The sequence below is a fragment of the Ursus maritimus genome, unplaced genomic scaffold (genome assembly GCF_017311325.1).
Source record: "Ursus maritimus isolate PB19 unplaced genomic scaffold, ASM1731132v1 scaffold_12, whole genome shotgun sequence".
Taxonomy (NCBI): Eukaryota; Metazoa; Chordata; class Mammalia; order Carnivora; family Ursidae; genus Ursus; species Ursus maritimus.
Genome location: NW_024423564.1, coordinates 26,679,399 through 26,700,830, shown reverse-complemented (window position 1 = coordinate 26,700,830; position 21,432 = coordinate 26,679,399). Strand labels below are relative to the sequence as shown.

Genomic DNA, 21,432 nt, shown 5'->3' with positions numbered 1-21,432 from the left:
CCTTTTGCCTATTTTTTATTGAGTTGTCTTATTATGAAGTTGTAAGAGTTCTTTATGCAATCTGAATACAAGGCCATTATAGACACAATTTACAAAAATTTTCTCTCATTCTGTGGGGTGTCTCTCTACTTTGACAGTGTCCTTTGAAGTGCAATTAAAAAAAATAATTTGATTATGTCTTATTTTTCATCAGAAATATGTATTGGAAATATTTTCCTCCAGTCTGTGGCTTGTATTTTCACTTTCTTAAGTGTCTTTTGAGGGACAGATTTAAAATTTGATTAAATCCAGTTATCAATGTTTTATGTTTTGTTATCAAAAAGTTTTGCAGCCAGTTTTAATTTTTCTGCTCTGTTCCAATTCCATACACATCAAAATAAGTTGAAATTTTCAACTTAAAAAAAAAAAAGACTAGAGAAAAAGACATTACTTCTAGGGGAAGGAAATGCAGAGTTTCATCAGGAAGAGTATATATGCTGAAAATCAATGGAATATTCAGATTGCTCAGGGAAAGCATTAGAAACTTAGAATTCTATAATGTCAAATGATCATTTAAGATTGAGAACAAAATGAAGACATTTTCAGACAAACAGGACCTAGAAAGTTTACTGCCCAAAGACCTTCAGTGAAAGAATTACTAATGACATGCTTAAGAAAAAAGCGAACTTAAATGGAGTAGGATGCAAGAATCAACAGTGAGGAAAGAAACAAGGAAAACAGAGCTGAGTCAAAGTAAGTAATGCATATTGTAAAATATGAATCCTTCTAAAATAATGGACCAACAGACACATAAAAATCTTGTATGACATTTTATGCATTTATTCATTGCTGAGAGATACATATTAAAATTTTGTTTGCCTTTTTTGGTAGTGAAATTTTAACAGCAATATTCTGATATATTTGGGGGATTTGAGCAAGTTTTAGCCTCTTTTTAAATAAAATATTACGTTTCCAACCTTACTCTTGTCTCAACAGAAGCCATTCCTTTCTATATGTAAGGGCAAGCTCTTTAAGAAAGTGTTTTCACTGAATTTCTAAAGTTTACATATAAATTGTTCATCATTCAATAAAAGCCTATTTACAAACAAGGCAAACACAGGCCTCTGCCAGAATGCCCAGCCATCCTCTCAGCCTACTCTAAGGCTAATTTCTGCAGTAGCCCCACTTCTATACGCCCCCAATCCCTTTTCCCCACTTTGATCATTAACAGATGGACTCTACTGCTCTTGTTCGTGTACAGATCTCTCCCCTCCCCACATATACTATGTGCTCCTTGAAGACAGAGGTTGTTTATTTCTGTGTCTATCTGCCAATACCTTACACAGAGTGGCTGGCATATAGCAGGCATTTGATAAATCTTTGAATGAATGAATGCATGAATAGCTTTATGGCTTGGATATTTAAAAATTATTCATAATTTATTTTCAAATCATACTCAGTTTGAGTTCAAATAGGTCAAAATCAATATAATACTCTAGGATGCTTTCAACTATTTCAAACAACTCAAACAGTATACAACATACTTTATTTTAATTAGATAATTCATAATACTCATAGGCGAAATTAAAGACTTATAAAAATTTATTAATGCTTTATATTTTGTCTGTATTTTATAATACACCACTATAGACACATAAAAGTAGAATTATCTAATGAAAACATTTTCCTGCCCTAAATGTATTTCTAATTCTGAAAATTATAAAAAATATTAATGAAAGTTATGTTACATACTCTTCAAAAACAAAACTGACATATCCCATCAACAACTTTATAAGGAAATGACAGGTACAAGTTCTGGTACATCAGGAAGTTAGCTTAAAAAAATATTTTCAGAATCATAAGTTGGTATATTTGATAATGAAAACAAATGGTTTATATTCTCATTAAAACAACTTCAAATTTCTCTAAATGTACAATTGTCAGAGAGATGAACTGTCAATCATTTCATTCCCCAATACTGAAAATGCTGGGTGGAAAATTTGGAAAGAAAATCTGTTAAAAAATGAGTTGTAATTACATGAATCTTATACCTTTTATCACTGAAAACTGAGATTCTATTTCAGTTACTACTTACTTGGCTCTGGTAGGGGAAAGTCTGACCATTAATTCAAAATAGAGTAACTTTATTTTCCATTCCACACATAGCTGTTTAAGTGATCTTCTTTGAGAACAGAAAAATTATTAGCTACTTGTGATTCAATCCAGCACTGGCTATCCCTAAGAGGACACTCTGCTAGCGTACTAGCACAGTGTGGCCTGCAGAATTTACACCATGTGAACAGATTTTATAAGACATCTTGGTCCTTCTGGTGACTACAGTTTCTTGGATGAGAATATAAGATAGACTCATCACAGAACAAATTCTAAGTTACAGTACATTGTGTTAATGTAAGGCTCCAGTGTATCTTGGAAATGTAATAAACTGTAGCTTCTTCTCATGTTTACTGAAAAAAAAAAACCACAATTATATAAATTCTTTCTACCTTGAGTCATTGGATACACCTCTCCCCAGAAAACATATCTGTTATATACACTATTGATAACTTAGCTTTCAGCTTTAAGCAATTATTTGGTAGTATCACTGTTCTTTATTTTATGGCTTTTTAAACATTAAGTCCTTAAATACTTGAAAAGCACTCACTATATTCTCATAGTTTACAAAAAAAAAAAAAAAAAATAGATGTGAACACCAGACTGGAAAATTGCCAAGTCTTAAAAAAAAAATCAGTTTTTTTAAAAAAATGGTTATTCAATAACAGAAATTAAAGGTACAGAAGTGAAATAAAAAACTCATTTTAAAATTCCATACATACACAATCCCCTTCACAAAATGAATCTACAATCTTGCTTCTTTGTCAAGAGAGGCAGGGAGAAAGAACACAAAAAAAGCTCCTCTGAAGTTTTGGATCAATTAGAAACATAAGTTTTTGGTTTTTTTTTTTTTTTTCGTTTTCAAAATAACCCTTCAAACAATCCATTTTTATAAGTCTAGGGTTTTAAAAAGCAACAAATGTGATATTAAGTTCCCTCTTAAGATATCTTGACCAATTCACTGTTTAGGCTTAAATTAAAATGAGCATTTGTTTAAAGACTTATGTTGTATGAAAAAAATGTTGCACATTTCCAAAGAAAAAAGTTAACTATATACATTCAATAACATTATATACGATTAATATAGAGGCTATATAAGGCTTTAGGAAGCTCTAAGTCTAAATGAATTTTAGCAAGTAAATCAGCTGATTTCATGTTACAATTCTAATGATCAAATTATCTAACCAATAAACTACAAAACCTTATTTAGGATAGGAAGAGTCTGGTGTATTTACCTTTTTTTTTCTTTTTAAAGATCTATTTATTAGAGAGTGCACGCATGCACGCACACATGCAGGGTTGGGGCAGAGGGAGAAAGAGAATCCCAAGCAGACTCTGGTGCTACGTGGGGCTTGATCTCATGACCCTGAGCCAAAGCAAGAGTCGGACACTTAACCAACTGCACCACCCAGGCGCTCCTAGTGTATTTACTTTGGCTATGGAACCACTTTTCTCTAAGTTGAAAAAGCCTGGGCAAAATTAGTTTTACATATTAGTTTTTTTTTTTTTTTAAGGATTTTATTTATGAGAGAGAGAGAGAATGAGCAGGGAGGAGGGGCAGAGGGAGAAGCAGACTCCCCGCTGAGCAGGGAGCCTGATGTGGGACTCGATCCCAGGACCCCGGGATCATGACCTGGGCCAAAGGCAGACACTTAACTGACTGAGCCACCCAGGCACCCTGTATTAGTTTTTTTATAAACCATGTATTAAGACGCATGGTTTAAAAGTACTGACTGACATTCAAGAGATTTTTGAAGAACTTTTCAAAATATCTGGTTTACAGATAAAAATTTATAGAACTAAGGAGACCTGTAGTCTATATCAATGGCCACAGCGTATTTATTTGCTATTTTCTGGTTCTTAAACTAATGAGGAATATAATAAATAATCTATAACCTCTTCTAGCTCTAAAGTTTTGATTATATCATTTGCTTTTAAATAGTTAAGACTGTATCTCAAAAAAAGTTGTCTAAATAGACAATGTTCACCCTGAATTAAAGATTTTTTCACTCCTTTTCTGGCTGTTAGTCCCTCCGAGTCAGTTATTAGTGGGGAGCAAATATTACATATTTTACTCAACTGATTCTGACTCCTTGTGCCCCCCCTTCTCCCCAGAGCCCACAGTGCCCAGCATATGATAAACACTCAATACTTTTTGAATATTCTTGAATGAATAGCAAAATATTAAGGATGGATCAAGTATTAAGAAGAATCTGGAGATGATAATAGTTGTTTTTATAAAACCCCTAAAAATTTCGAAGTTTCTAGTCTCCTTTTTCAGATTTACTTTGGTTTGTCTTGGAAATAGTAGCAAGGAAAATATGGCACAAGAATACAAGATTAAATCATTATAGGTAAACTACAAGCAAGGACAATTAAGTTTAAGTTTTCATTCATGTATTGAAGAAATGAATTTTACTTACACTACTAGTAGATCTCAGCTACTCCAGTTACTCTGGGATATAATCATCTTATCAATAACAGAAAAAATATCTTCCAGTATTTCAGTTTTAACAATTATAATTAAATTGCTTAGTGGTACTATAGATAAGAAGCCATTAATTAATTTTCAGAAATAAAAAATATGTATATACATTACCCTGATACCTAGGCCCAAAATATATCTAACAATTTTTCTTGATTTCTATTAGTCATAAAAATAAAGGAAAAATATATTGCAAGTATTTTCTTTATAGACAATTTCAATTAGAAAACAAGAGTTTAATGAAAACAATACAGTGGTTCATGTGAATGAACTGATATGGAGGCAAGAGAAGTATTCAGAACTTGACAGATAACATATCGTCAAATATAACTGAAGACTATCTGCCTCCATGACACCATTTACAGGCAGTAACTAATTTTTATACATCTCAATTTTATCTTATATTCAAGGAAAATACAAGTCAGTAGGTTATGATCCTAAGTCGTAGTTAAGAGCCCCTTTTTTTAGCTTGTAAAATGTAGCCTTTTGATTTGATAATTCCTCTACTTTTCACAATGACCGAATACCGCAGTAGCCACAGGGGCACCCACTCATGTGCTTGAATGTCAGGGATGCTTTCCTGAAGAGCTTCTTGGAAACTGGCTTCAGAAAGCAGTTCTTAAAACAAACAAATAAAAACCCAAAGTGTTAAATTTGAAAATAACGGCACTTTACCATGTAGGTAAACATTTAAACACAAAAAAACTAACAATTCGAAATTGAATATAATATATGCTTTTCTTTCATGTGTGCTATGAATCTGAACCAGAATATTAAAAAGATCCAGGCAGTTCTTTAGAAAGTCCCTACACCTCTAACCCAGCCTATTTAATTCATAACCTCTGGTGAGTGGAGCCTGCATGTGTTTTTTTTTGTTTTTGAAGACTTCCAGGCAATTGTAATGTAGAGCCAGTGAAAATACAGCAAAGTGCATACACGGAAGAAAAAGGAAAGGTACCCATAATCCTATCAACCTGAGATAGATTATTTCCATTGCCATGTATATCCTTCCAACTTTTCTGTATCTTTCCATATCTCAAAAACTAAAAATCATGCTGTAATTACAACCTAATTTACTTATCTTTTCAACTTTTATTACGAATCTTCCCATGTAATTAAATATTCTGTGGAAGCATCATTTTTAATAATTACCCAGATACTATATTATATAGATATCATAATTTATATATTTCCTCATTGTTGACCAAAAAATTTAGGTTTTTCTTAGTATTTTTCTAATAAAAATAATGTTATGCTGAACATCTTTAAAATGCATGCCTGGCTACAGGATGACAAAGTCAAAGTACAAGCACATTTTGAAGGCTTGATAGACAGTATATTGCCAATTGCTTTTCAGAAAGGCTATATTTTACTTCTACTAGCAGTTGATAATGTTAGAGTGCCAATCTTACCATATCCTCACAAGCACCAGCAATCATTTAAAAAACTCTTTGGCAATGGTTGTTGCCAAATAAAAATGGTTTTTATTTGCATCTCTGTGATGAAATAATTATTTTCTAATTCCACGTTTGCTCTCCAAGCCCTCTACTCTGGCTCCAACGTACTACTCCCCTCCTCACTGCCTCTTCTCCAGCCACACTGGCCTCATACCTGTATCTTGAAATCCTCAAACACACTCACACTTTGGGGCCTTTGAATCAGCTGCTCTCTCTTCCCTGAACACTCTTCTTCCAGATTCTCACAGGACTATCATCCCTCCTGCAGGTCTCTGATTAATATCATCTTAGCAGAGAGGCCTCCCTTACTACCGTACATAAAACACCCCCTAACCTGGGCACTCTTTTCTCCCTCAGCCAACTTTTCTCCATGGCATATACCACCATTTCTCACATTTAACATTTACCTTATTGTCCATCTCCTCCCAACAGAATATAAATCCCATGAACGTTGGAATTTATCTGACTTGGTCCTTATATCCCTAGTACTTTGAACAATGACACATTGTAGGTACTCAAATGTCTGCTGAATCAATCAATCAATCAATATGGAAAGATTCTACTAGGGTCAGAACCAACCACACAGAGACTAAGTGACCAACTATACAGTGTGATTGGGGAGTGTGCTAAAGGACCCACCTGTCCCAAAAGAACTGCTGTGATCTTTGAGTAACATCAATAGTAAACTCTGTAAGTGTTAGCTATTATCATGTGCCACGCACTTTTCTGAGTACTTTACATGTATTAGCTTCTTTAATCTACCTGTTAACCCTACAAGATAGATAATACTCTCCCCTTTTCCAGGCGGCAATTGAGGCAGATAGGTTAGGTAACTTGCCCAAGGTCATGCAGCCAGTAAATGGCAGCTTTCATAAATGGAAGGCAAATATCTCTTTGGGAGGGTAACATGAACGTGGATTTGTTTATCAGTTTGTCTGACAGAGACCAAGACCTGGAGGGAATGAGGCATAAGGCAGATCAGATTTAATGGGAAGGAGGGAAGGATAAAACAAATAAAAAGGGGAAGGTTCTGAGTCAGGATCACCTACTTCATAATTTCACGCTGACTGTAGTTAAATTGTTACCACAACTTCTAGGACAAAGAGTAATGGAAAATAAGCACTTTCTGAAGAATAGGGTAATTTTAGAACAGGTGAAGGGCTTTAGAGGGGACTTATAAACAAAACTCTACTATTGCAGGTGACAAGCAGAGTTAAATGTTTTACAACTTGATTGCTTAAAAAATAAAATGTGACACATAATCAGAGAGCTATGCTATTCATCAACTTAACTACATACTTTTAAATATACTTATGCGAGCTTTTTAGAATCAGTAAACACAATAAATCTTTTAAGAAAAGATTGCTTCATTACAGATCAAAGTGTCTGAAGATTCATTAATGCTATATGCAGGATCAGCCTATAAATTCTAATCAAAGGGTTTAGGATTAAATTTAGAAAGACATTCAAATGTCAAGTTATGTCAGTAAAGCAAAAACATACCAAAAATGGATTAAATCTCTCTTCTCATACACATATGCAATTTAGTTTGCCATAAGAACGATACATTAGCACATATCCACATGTCAACATTTAGGTACCATGGAAATAAAATACCAGACACCTTAATCTTTTCCTACCAGAAAAAGGAAAGAGTTTTTTTCAAGTGGAGCTAGAACGGGGTGCAGGCTCATCCATCAGCTGTTGATAATAATTACTGTTGGAAGAGCCCAAGTAAACAGATAAATGATATGATATATGCCAACATATAGAAGTAAAACAGATAAATGATATGATATATGCCAACATATAGAAAGTTGGAATTTAAATGGTTTATGTTTCAGAATAAGTCGGCATAGAAATTCTTTGTTAGATTTTCACTAAGATGACTTTTTTTTTTTAATGAATCTAATTACTTGTGAAAGTAATTACTGAAGGGAGAGGCAAAAGTCATTATCTCCTATTCTGGTATCATTTAAATGGTAACTGATAAGTAAGTAAGATTTTCAGACTGAAATACTACAATGCTAATATTTCAAATAAAAAAGATTGTACAGTATAGGGGGAAAGGCTCTCAATTCAGCCAGGACCAAGTCCAAGTTTAAACTTTGTCCCATGCCCACTGGGTGACCTTGGCTGATTTCTTAAATTCTGAGGCTCTATTTCCTCAATGATAAAATGCCTAGTTTCAGTTGCTGTGAGAATTACAGATCATCCCTCTAAGGTATTTAGCTTGATTCCTAGCATGTGAGGAGCAATAACTCTTAAAGCTCCTCCTCTTCCTATAAAACAGTGAAAAAATGAGAATGGAGCAGACTGCTAAATAAATAATTATAAAGTATAAACATTCTCTTCCTAGCTTTCCTACTTATCCTGTAAAATGTTAATAAAACATCACACTACAGAAGGTGGACAAGCTGTTCTCATTTATCAAATAATGTTTCTGATTGACGCCAAACATATAGGTCTTGATAGTAATGATTAATAAAATACCTAATCGATTACCTATCTTTTTTTTTTTTAAAGATTTTATTTACTTATTTGACAGAGAGAGACAGCCAGCGAGAGAGGGAGCACAGTAGAGGAGTGGGAGAGGAAGAAGCAGGCTCCCAGCGGAGGAGCCCGATGTGGGATTCAATCCCAGAACGCCGGGATCACGCCCTGCGCTGCAGGCAGATGCTTAACGACTGCGCCACCCAGGCGCCCCTCAATTACCTATTTTAAGATGCTTAAATTTCAAATTAAATTTTATCTGCCTCTCTTTCCAGATATTTACCCTTTTTAACAAAGTGGCTGTTTGGTACAATTTTTTGCCATACTAGACAAGATTTTATATGATACTATTTAGAGTATCTTAAAAGATCTTTTTTGTGTAGCTTAATATTTATAAACTTCAACAGACTGGATGTTCAGAAAATGATCCCTTCCATTTTTTTCTCATTGATAGACAAAGCTTTCTGAAACTAAATGGATATATATTTTGGATTACTAAGAAAAGTTCTAGGTAACATTTATCACTGCACAAAATTAAAAATTAAATTTTAACAAGTAGCTTCTTGTAAGATAAAAGCTCATGATCAATCAACAAATGAAAACCTCAGTCTTACCTTTTGGATCATTATGAGTCAATAGCTGTATGTCAAATTGTTTAGCAAATGCAGTCAAGTCCGGTGGCATCACACAGCAGGAGGCAAGATTAACTTGATTACTATTTGGTTTTACCTAGAAGTGAAAAAAATCATGACATTGCACTAAATTAAGTACTACAAAAAGTGGAAAGCAATAAAAGAACATCATTTTAGAAAATACGAAAGACTGCATTTTATACTGCTTAAAATTTATAAAACATTTTTATATGAATATATTTACTAATGTATGCTTTCCTAACTCATGTTAGCGGTAACAAGGAAAGGAAAGCTTGGGGGGAGGGCGGGGGAAGCTACAGTGCTACTGGAAAAGCCAATACAGTTTCTAAGCTCCTGCAATCTAATACAGCTTATTTATTAGATTTGCCTCATTAACAAACATGGTTCTAAGTGCGATGATTCTAGCTAAAGAGGGAATGGGTCTTAAAGGTAAAGGATCAAATAGAAACAATAAGAATATTTTGTGTTAAAGTATAAAATGTGGTTATAAATTAGACACATTTTGCAAAAGAATTAGATAATTGCTAATAGCTACTCTGGTTAATTTACAGATACATTCCAGATGACCCAAGTCTCTCTCACTAAATCTTAGCCACATTCTGGCTATCACCAAATCAAAGGGAGAAGGGGCAATACTTTCTCTAAGGTCTTCCTGTCTATAAGAAACTGAAAGCTCTGCAAAGGAGAAGGCTGGGGATGAAGTAAAAGGAGTAAAGAAAAATACAGAGAGTAAGGGTAAAATACTGGTAAGCAACTTCCCTAATAATACTGTACGTTATTAGAGGCCAGAAAGTGGTGGTGATTAATTTATGACACCTATTCCTTAGCAAATTCTATGAACCGGAAGTCTTTTATATCTTTAAATAACAGCAAAATATTTGTTACATATGATATTCCCTTACCTAAGAAATCAGAACCAAGACCTAATCATATCTGAAGAAAAATGTAATATTTTTATCACAACAGTAAAACCGAAGGAAATAACCTGAATTCATTTTGGCTATAAATACTTTGGCACACATTTTCTAGTGTTTTTGTCCATCCTTTTAAATGAGATTAATATTAAGGTAAATTGGGTATATATTTGAGATGAAAAAATCCGGTGCTTTAAAGCTTGCCTCAAAACTCCCACACTGGGAACAGTCCCCCCCGCCGCCCCGCCGTGAGTGTCCACTATTGTGCACGATGCTAAACGGTGTGAAGCAAAGACTGTAAACGACAGGCTCCTCCCAGAGCACTTGTGATCTAGCTGTGCTTTACCTGTGCCCACTGATACAGCTGTTCCAACTGAGTTTTGTCTAGATCAGAGGTACCTATCGCAACAATCTTTTTGCTCTGAACCAAGTTTTCTAATTCCTCCCAGTAAGGCTGCAAATGCTCCAAGGACAGATTAACTCCATCTTCAATAGGAGGTGAAGCAATGATCACAGAATCCAACTGTGCAACTCCAAGGACTGAACAGGCTGATGTGAAGGAAAACACAATAGGTAAATATTTGTTACATAATGAAAACGAGTATTTCTAATGTCCTTCAAGTATCCCAGTAAATTCTGTCCATACAGTTCACTAGTTTTCTAATATAGCAGATTGTTTCATTCAGTTTCATAATTTACCTATCATTTAGAACACTGGCATCTCTTAACAAAGCAGAAGTCCCTGTTTGTCTGCTTGGTCTGTATGGTAGACAGGTCAGTTTCTTTGACCTGCCTCCTTCCTAGGGACTCACAGCTCCGACAGTCCTTCTGGGGAACATGCCTCCTTGTTTCCTAGGCCCCAGGAATTTTTTGGTAGCTTCTTTATCTTCATAAAATTTTCTTCTCCAGTTCTACTAGTTTTCTTGTATGGATGATCACAAGAATTCTGACCTCATATTCTGTAATTTGTAGTCATGGCAAAGAATAGTCTTGAGACTCTGAAAAACTAAATTTATGGTACTAATCTATATAGAGGTAGATAATTTGATTTCTGTAAAAATAATTTAAAGGGTTTATTTTAAATGATTATTGTTCATTCTGTAGTTATATCAAAGAGCTCATTATTTAAGCGTTCAACACCTATAATATTGGAAGAATGTTTTAAAAGAGAAAATGTTGAATAACTGTATTATCACAATAATCTAACCAAGTGCCAAACAAAGATGAAAATGCTTGTGTTGTTGTGGTGATGATGGTCATGGTGTTTCATGTGTAGTACTACAAGGGCTAAGAATATGGTTAAGGAGAACTTCATCTCCAAACGTATAGTTAACATTTAATTACGTTACATCTTTTACGTTCCTTATCTATATCAAAATATGAACCTACATAAGTCGATATGATCTGACAGAAGCCTTAAGAAATTAGGCTAAAACTTTAAAAAGTAAAATTGGAATGAGCTCTTCTTCTTTTTCACCTGGTCCTGAACACAAGATATAACTAATACACCTACACTAATTTAAAGTTATGAAGGTAAAAAGTTAACTTTTTGCTTACCCATGTCTACTGCATTTCTAGTTGATGATGAAGAGTTTGATCCTACAATGAACAGTTTTGCTGGGTAACAAAAGAAGACAAAACTGATCACTACATTTGGGTAACATTCTACTAAACAGTATTAACACTGCCAACAATACTAAGTTGACAGAGAATCCTGAAGGAATTATTTTTCCTTTTCTAGGCACATAATTGTATAGTTTCCATTTTAAGACATGAAAGTACCTTTCCATTGGACTTTTTAAATCACATGCCAATTGCCAAAAAATATCCGTTCGTCAAAACAAAAAAGCAAATATTAATTTTCCATTTGTTAGAAGGCAGGTCACATAAATATACAAACATAAATTACTCAAAAGATACATTTTTATGAATTAAATATTAATGGAACATATTATATACATTCTTCAATAAACAAATTGCTTGTAATGTGAAGAAAAATGAAAAGAAAAACCCCACAATCCCACCTTCCTAATACAATCATTTTAATTTTTAGACATTAGTGTCCAGCTTTTGGTCATATGAAGCAGGGTATAACATTTATTCTACTTCTATTTAGTTTATCTTTCTGTAATATTTTTTTTATATCTTTATGAAGTATTTAGTTCTCTTAACATTTTTAAAAATCGTAACATATTCACTCTAGAAATGAGAAAAACCAAGGGAAGGGGGTTAGGGAGTGGGGTAACTGGGTGATGGGCATTAAGAAGAGCACATGATGTTAACGAGCACGATGTTATATAAGACTGATGAATCACTGAACTCTACCTCTGAAACCAGTACTACATTGTACATTAATTAATTTAAATTAAAAACTGGAAAAAAAATAAAAATGAGAAAAACCCAAGAGTAGAAAGACTAAAAAAAATTGCCAATAGTCTCATCACTGAAAGCAGTCACTGTTTAGATTTTTGTATACTCTATTTTTAATGAATAATTTTACATACTCATTTTTAGTGGTTAAACATTATTCTGTAATTTTGATAGGGTATAACTCAAATGAATTCCTACTTTTTGAACATTTACATTAGTTCCAGTTTTTTGTTATCACATACAATGCTAAAATAAACATCTTGGTAACTTTGTTAACTTTCTGCTGAAGCATTTCCCAAGGACAAATTGTCAGAAATGTGTATGAGGCAAAGGGAATGATCTTTTTTGTGAATCTTAGGTTTTTTTGTTTTTTGGGTTTTTTTTAAAGATTTCATTTGTTTGAGAGAGAGAGAGAGAGAGAGAGAGCAGGAGGAGGGGCAGAGGGGGAGGCAGACCCCCACTGAACGTGGCCAGATGTGGGGCTTAATCCCAGGACCCTGAGATCATGACCTGAGCCAAAATCCACATTTAACTGATTGAGCCATCCAGGCACCCTGAATCTTGTCCTATTTTATTTATTTCCTACTTTTATTTAAAAGATTTGTACCAGTTTACCAGCCAACTAAAAGAATTATTCTAACAATATATGACACTATCAAAAATATAGTTTTTGCTAATTTAGTATGTACAATATATACCTGCCCAGGACTGCATTAATTGGCATTTCTTTGGTTACCAGGAAAGCTGAGTAGTTTTCTATTAAAATTGAGGCTTTAACTTGATTCAAACTCAAATTTATTTACATAGATTTACTTTATGTAAATTCACTGTTCAAAATCTAAATTTACTCAATAGACAAAAAGGTAGAGTAGTAATACAGAAAATCAGAAAAGGGAATGGAGAGAAACGAGGGCTCATGAAATATCTATGTGTAAATTGCCTGGTATTCAACAAATATAACAAATTTACCTTATACATTTATTTGTCCTTTCTTTTCTACTGCTAGATAATCTTCCTAAAGCATTGCTTTCTTTACTCGACTTCTCTATTTAAAAGTCATCACCACTCCCCTACCAACCAGGTGAGAGTCAATCTTCACCACTTTAATCCACCCAGAGCTCCCATAATTATACTCCATGAAACCCTCCCTACCACTAACCCTCTGGCCATGAATTTGTGCCATTTGAAACGGTCTCCTTTCTCCGAAACAAGAGGTATTCTTAGGTAAGTAGAGAAAGGAAAGCTCTTCATAGAGGGAGAATTTTGATACCTATCAAAAATCTCAAGCCCTCTAGGAACTGAGGACAACCTGTGAGAGCTACAAGATAGACCTAAACCATGAGGAATTGCAATCAACCACAGAGAAGAGGTTGCTTTTAATTCCTTTCCAACACAAACAGCAATGTGAAATTAATAGAAAGAAATGGGATTTGGAATGAGGCATACCTGGATGGATTCCTGGTTCAACCACTTACTGGTTATATGACAACTTTCAAGTTATTTAATGTCACTTATGCAATGCAGATAATATACCTACCTTGTAGAACTGTTTTGAGAATCATGTGAAGAAATATAACCAAAATGTGCGAAGTTCAGTGCCTGGTACAAAATAGACTCAATAAATGGTAGTAATTGAGTCAAAAAAACAATACCCTCTCTCATCTTACTTGTCCATCCTAATAAAAAAATAACAACCAACACAAAACTACAAATGGTAATAAATAACAGCTACTTAGCACTTAACTTTTTGCCAAGCACTGTGCTAAGTGCATTTGTTATTTTATCTAATTTACAAAGAAGCCTGTGAAACAGACGCATCCCTATTTTACAAATGAGAAAATGAGGCTCAGAGAGGTCAAATAACTTGTTAGCCCAAGATTATACCAGTCAGTAATCTGCATACTGAGGAATTTCGATCTAGTTAAGTTCAAGCTTTTAATGACTGTACTATGCTGACTGTAAGCTGAGGGCAAGAACAGCCCATCTCTTCATTTTTTTCATTCCTTGAGCTTAGCATGGTCTCTGGTAAATAGTCACTCAGTACATTTGTTGAATGGGTAGAATATGGATTTTATTTCTCTTCATGCAACTTGTTGCCCAGACTTCAGTCTACACTTCCAGGTGACTTCAGCCATTGCTTAGCAGTGTTCCACCAGGAAGGGAGGGCCTATGCTTGCTTTGGATGACACTGCTCTTAAGCCTTCCTTTTACTCTTTCCATTTCGTCCACCTTAATATTCCTGAAGTCCAACATATAAATTAATGAGACCATCGTGAAGAACAGCAAGGTGAAGTCCTCTTCTGACTCCACTTAAGTAGCCAAAACTGACCTTCTATAACTTCCTCTTGGGAGTTTACATTATGTTTAAAAAGAATCTTTAGGGGCGCCTGGGTGGCTCAGTTGGTTAAGCATCTGCCTTTGGCTCAGGTCATGATCTCTGGGTCCTGGGATCGAGCCCCACATCAGGCTCCCTGCTGAGCAGGGAGCCTGCTTCTCCCTCTTCTCCCAGCTCATGCTCTCGCTCACTTGCTCTCTCTAGCTCACTTGCTCAAATAAATAAAATCTTAAAAAAAAAAAGAATCTTTATATTTCTCACACTTAGTGACTGAGTCACTCATTACCAGAACCAAAGAAAGGCTTATTCCCCCTGCCTGACAAAAGCTATCATTTCCACTGTATAACAAAATAAGTTGTAAAGGCTGGACCTTACCAGAAACTTTCATTTCTTCTCTTTCATCAGGATTTATCTTTTCTACTGCATGAGATACAGTACATTCCAAGACATCTGGAAATTCCTATAATAAACAATGTTTACAATAAATATAAAATTAATGTTTTTAATTAGCTATATATTTTCTATTATCCCGTAATGTCCTTTAGAAACAGGGAACCCATAAGATAACAGGGTTCTTAACCTGATGTCTGGATGGGCTTCATCAGGTTTGTAAAGCCCTGAAACAAAGGTAAAATGCTGTGTGTGTATCCGTTTTCTGGGAAAAAGGATCTCCTTTTGATCAGGTACTCAGAGGAATGCATGACCAAAACCCCAACACATGGTGGTGGGGGGGGGGCAGCATGTGAGGAGTTAGAACCGCTAACACAGTATATAATTTAACTTAAAAATGAAACCAATGAAAAATAATAAATATTTACCCATTCTGCATAATGACATGTTAAAAGCTTCTTATATTAATCACAAACATTTTAAACCAAGACTTTTTTTCTGAGTGCAATAAAAAAGTAAAGGCAACTGTAATGCATTATAATTAATAATTTATGAAGAATATGGTAAAATGTTAGTACATATAAATCAGAAATATACTAACTCACATTTACAAGATTAAAACAAAGTAAACAGTGAGGCCTTTCCCACAATTCTTGGGCATATTACAATGCCTGGCACATATCAAAGGCTTAATAAGTGTTTGTCAGTCATGCATAAATAGAAGCAAATGGTCATTTCAGAGAAACAGAGACTGATAGAAGACATTAATCAACATCTGCCTAGCAGCTATAGAGTTTAAACTTGCACAATGCCCATGGCAACAACTGTTTCCAGCGCATGTCCTCTCATAGTTTTAAAGTAGTCGATGTAATTTGTTATGAGCCTTTGGCTGAGGTGGATTCCAAAGAGTGGTTTGCAGACAGGTGGTCTGCATACTAACATTTATAAGTCATTTATTAACATTTAATGAAATACCCAGTGTTTCCCTTGAAACAGACATTAAATTATTTCTAGTGACTATATTATTATGATACTCTGCCAAAGCAATTTAACAACCAAAACTGTTAAATAGTCACTTCTTTACTAGACCAAATATAAACTGGAACACAGTGAAGCAACTGTGATGGGAATTAAGCACAGAGAATCTGTTATCTAGTCTAGTTGGAGAGTTGGTGATACATCCTGGATTTTCTGTTTTATGCTTAAGTATACTGGGTCAGACAGCCATCTCAGTAAATCAGCCACAGGGAATTTTGTGCTAATTGCCTATTTGACTTCCCTGTCAAAACTGGGGAAATCTAATCTTCTGCGTACTGCACTTCCCTTTCGACCTACGAGATTTCTTCATTAACATTTTACTCACCCTGACCAAATCGGGGCTGATTTGGGAACTCCACTCATTCAAGGTCTTTTGGATACAATCTCGAAGCTGTAAAAGGAATGCATTTTGAACCTGTCAATCAAATTCTATACATTTTTCTGTACTTCTACAATAAGAATATATTAGTTTGATAAGTTGGAAAAAGAAGATGTCAATAGGAAAAACCATAAAAAAACAAAATTTTAGTTCTACAAGGTTTTTGTTTTAACAAAACAAGTTTAGCTCTGTTTTTATCCTAATCTTCGAATGTTGATGTAAAACAGTAATCTATTTTTAAAGTGTTTTTGTACCAATGAAAGGTTAAGTAAGCCTTTGAGACATAAAAGCATTTACAAAGAAACAAAATTTTTCAAGAATAAGGCTTATAAACAGAGGAACGTGAGTTCAAGCTCAGGAAGCCTGACTAAAATTAATATTAACCACTATGAGATAATCCTCAAAGACAAATAAATGATTGTCTAAATGTGGCCAGAGGAACTCCATTATTCACCTGTGGTGTTCATTAAAAATTCCAGTTCCTGGGCCCATCCTAGACCTGCTCTAAGGGCAGCAGAAATGCATTTTAACAAGCATCCCAAGGAGTCAAAATGTAAAGTCTGAGATCTACAACAGTCCTATCTTACACAAGTCAACCTGCATAATGTCAGCCCACATGTCATTGCCTACCACTTAGGTATACCTCCAACCAGTCTTCAATGTTTCCTTATACAAAGAAAAAAAAAATCTTGTTTACACTAACATTATAGTATATTTAAATCCATTAAACTGTTCATGCATCTTTCATCCCTTATGTCGGTGTATTTCAAACTTGTCTGACAGAGCTCCAAAGTAAGACCTACATACATTCACATAGAGAGTAAGGACCTAAATACATATAACAGAACAAAACATTTGCAAAACGGTATGTTCACTACATGCTAGGCACTCTGATGGCTTCTAGTCTCTTAATTAGAAAAAAAAAAAAAATGCTGTTCTATGGCTTACCAAACTGATTTATGACCACTAATGGGCAACACTAGCAATTTGAAATCACTACCTTATAAATATCCAAGGACACAGTGCTCTGCATTCTGTGGGCAATCAATGAAAAAATAAATGAATAACTGGGAGCAAGTCCCTAAACTGCAAAAGCACTTTCTTAATAGCAATAACACAGACTAAACTTCTGAACTCACTTATCTATGATTGCTTATGATAAAAACAGACACAAGCACTTTACTGCTTTTATCTTAGTACAGATAATTATAAGGCACAACTGGTTTATCAATTTAAGAACTCAGAGTCATCTACATTAAGCTTCATAAGCCACAACAAAAATCTTATGTGCTATCCACAATAATCCACATGAATTCAATCTACAAGGTCTCTACCTTCATGGAAAATATATTTATAATCAAATTTAAGATATTAAATAAAAATTAGTTGATAATTACTACACGTCAATATTCTTTTCAAAATTGGTAAAAGTTGGGGGAGCAGGACTAGAAGTTAACAATTCTATCGGAACGCTTTGGCTCAAATCATAGGAGAATTTTAAGAAAATTTCCTCTGGAAGGATGGCTCAATTGTATACTAAAGGTTTTCCTGATAAGAAGCCCAATTCGGGAAGGTAAGTATATCTTCAGAATATTCACCCCCTTCTTGAAACCATTTCTTTAATTAATCTTGGATTCTGCAAAATGTCAGGACAAATCACAGAACAGTCAATGTTACGATGAAAAATTCACTGACTGTATCACAAATCTAATGATTTCTAATCTTTTATATATTATCTATATTGACTGAACATTAACCTTGTATTTTGTTCTTTGTTCATTTTTATCATATATGCATAGGATCATTGAAGTAAGTATCATCATAATGGGTATCATTAGATCTGGAGTCATATAAGAGTTTTAAATATACTACATGATTCATATGGCCAAATACTCTTACAACAAAGAATGGAGCAAAACAGTCCTATAATGGCTCATTTAAAAAACAAAATTTGATCTCATAAAGTTCTAGTGAAAAAAATTTTTTTAAAGATAATGGAATTTAAAAAAAACATATACATAAGAACTAGAAGAGACCTTTTAGGAAACTTGATCTAATTTGCTACTCAATGTGTACATTTTCTTAATAATGAATGATTTATTCAGTTTCTTTATTCTACAAGGTTAAACTGTTTCAAGTAGCATATCCCAATCTGGAGTTCCGTTTGTTACAAAGTTTTGTTTTGGGTTTGTGTGTGTGTTTTTTTTTACATGGAAACAAAATATGTCTCTCCTAACTAAACTGTCCTATTTTCCTACAATATGCTGCCCTATCTTCAAGTTTTCTTCAAATGTTTTCTAGTTTATTTTGTCCCTCTTATGTAGCAGTCCTCCCCCCAAAAAAGAAAAAACTAGAGGTTAGTCCTTTGAACAGGGTTTTCAAACTGTGGAGTGTGACTCGTTACATTAAGAAATAGAGTTTTTAAAAATTAAAATAGGATAGAAAAATATCAGAATACACAGTTAATCTCTCCATAAAACCTTTGAGATAGATTTTTTAACAGCTTTACTGATGTATAATTTATACACAAAATTCACTTAAGTGCACAATTCAATGCTTTTTAGAAAGTTTGTAAAGAGTTTTACAGAGCCGTGCAGCCATCACTACAATCCAATTCTAGAACATCTCCATGTGCCCACCAGCAGTCACTACCCATTCTTACCCCAGCCCAAGGTAACCACTCATCCTACTTTCTGTCCTTATGGACTATGCACTAGATTGCAAGGTAAAATTTCTTACTGGGTTTGCAGTCAAAAAACTTCGAAGGCCACTACTCTAAAGTGTATTGTAGTGAAACAAGAGAGCAAAAATTTCACCCAATATTGTCAATAAAAATGGAAAATGGTGTATTGAACCAGCAGCTCTGGGAGGAAATTCAAAGAATAGAACTAAATACAGAAATATTTATTTGGGGGAGAAATAGTCTAAGTGGGGTGGTTTAAACAAAAAAGGTATACAAACTGAGATAGATGGAACCTGGTCACAGAATACAGTACAGATTTTGGTTCCTATTAAAGTTATAACCAAGAGTTCTCATCTGATGGGTGCTCACAGGCCCAGAGCATACTCAGAGGGATGCCATGTGCTCCTGCATAGTATATCACCAACATCTTATATAAAAGAGCAAAAACTGCCTAGGAATACAGCTGATATCATAATCATCGTATCATATAATATGGCATGGGACATTTTTTCTTTTATTTAAGATTGGTTTAAAATCTTGATAAAAAGGGGTGCCTGGGTGGCTCAGTCGGTTATGCCTCCACCTTCAGCTCAGGTTATGATCTCAGGGTCCCAGGATGGAGCCCCGTGTTGGGCTCCCTGTTCAGCGGGGAGCCTGCTTCTTCCTCTCCCTCTGTTTGCTGCTCTGCCTACTTGTGCGCGCTCTATCAAACAAATAAATAGAATCTTGAAAAAAAAATCTTGATAAAAAGGTAGATAAATGCCTCCACGGTGAGCACTGTCCTGTATTATCTTTTTAAATCCTTACAGTGAGTTAATGAAGATCTTATCATTATCCAACTTCGAAGCTGTGTAAACAGACTCAGAGAAGGTGACTTTCCCAAAGTCACACAGCTCCTAAATTAAAGGTTTGTTTTTATTCACTGTTATTTTTCAAAAGCAAAGCCGTCCTATACCACCTATATGCCTCCGCAATTCACTGGGCACCCTGACTCTCCACCCAGGAATGACCAGCTGCGGACCAAATATGCATCACATGTATAATTCCAGATTAATCTCTGCCACCTCAAACTAGTGATTAGTCTTCAGGCAAATAAACTGAGGCAGATTCATCTTCAGCAAGAAAAATGCATACCTTATTCCCAAGCCGAATCTGAGCGTTGAGTCAGTCCTGTGCCTCACAGCAACAGAAAAACTACTGTTAACAGCCTCAGAGCTAAGTGGATTATTACTACTACCTTCACCTGAATCCTGGAAAAGCGAATCTCTTAAGCTATGTCTTCACCTGGCCGCGGTGTGGGGGACAGGGGGCGAGAGGCTGGGGGAGGGTGGGAGGGAAGTGCTGGTCCTCTCTGCACCCCTTTGGGCCCCGCAAAGAAGAGGGGTCTAGTACGTTCGAGAGTTGGGAGCATCGACAGAGGCGTCCTTCGGGATGAAGCTGCACCTGCCAAGTGTTTTAAGGCGCGCGGCCCCCGGCTGCAGGTTTGGAGGCGACGTCGCAACCCCAGTGTCCCCAGCCTCCCCGCGCCGGCGGAGCCCAGGTGCGCGCCTCACCGGGCGCCCCGAGCCCGCCCGCCCTCCCCTCCGGGCGCTGCTTCCCCCTGGGGGCCGGCCGGCCCGCGGCCGGCCCCGGAGCCCCGCGTCTCTCACCTCCTCGCTGTGCGTGGACGGGCACTTCTTCCGCAGGCGACCCCAGTTCAGCAGGTTCCCGGTCTGCAGGTGCAGGGTGCGGGCCCGCGCCAGCAGCGCCCCGGCCGCGCGGCTGTCGGTGCCCATGGCAGCGGCCCACGGAGGGGGGCCAGGCGGCGACGGGGCCGCAGGCGGGGATGGAGGCCGCCCCGCAGGACGCGGAGCCCGAGGCCGGAGAGCCGAGCGCGAGACTGGCCGCCCCACGCGGCGGGACCTCGGCCTGTGCTCGGGACCGAGGGAGGCCGGACGGTGGCGGAGCGGCGGCCCGGGAAGGACGCTCTGGCCGCGGCGGCTGCTGCTAGTGCGGCCGCCGCCGGAGAGTTGATTCCCAACTGAAGGGACCGTTTCCTGGAAGACAATGACTAAGCAGAAACCGCGGATGAGAAAGTGCTTGGTAACCGTTACCCGTCCCGCGGCGGGGCCGGGCCGGGCGGGGCGGGGCGGCGAGAGAGCTGC

The 21,432-nt window shown here is 36.2% G+C and overlaps 1 protein-coding gene across 1 annotated transcript; it reads right to left on the bottom strand.

The window, feature by feature from the left end:
* Window positions 1–796: 796 nt before the first annotated feature.
* GCLM (glutamate-cysteine ligase modifier subunit) lies at window positions 797–21,247 on the bottom strand. The gene is made up of 7 exons (XM_040627020.1): window positions 20,938–21,247; window positions 16,552–16,617; window positions 15,174–15,258; window positions 11,651–11,710; window positions 10,440–10,642; window positions 9,141–9,255; window positions 797–5,194 (listed from the first exon to the last, which is right to left on the bottom strand). Exons 1-7 carry the CDS (start codon window positions 21,061–21,063, stop codon window positions 5,025–5,027), a joined length of 825 nt encoding a protein of 274 aa, XP_040482954.1. The 5' UTR covers window positions 21,064–21,247; the 3' UTR covers window positions 797–5,024.
* Window positions 21,248–21,432: the final 185 nt, after the last annotated feature.

Bases quoted from the DNA above. Each gene is read 5' to 3' on its own strand.
- GCLM (XM_040627020.1), bottom strand. From the start codon at position 21,063: ATGGGCACCGACAGCCGCGCGGCCGGGGCGCTGCTGGCGCGGGCCCGC. The intron at 16,618-20,937 runs GTGAGAGACGCG...TTCCTTTTACAG, and splicing joins CGTCCACGCACAGCGAGGAG to CTTCGAGATTGTATCCAAAA. The intron at 5,195-9,140 runs GTAAGACTGAGG...GTTTGTTTTAAG, and splicing joins GACTCATAATGATCCAAAAG to AACTGCTTTCTGAAGCCAGT.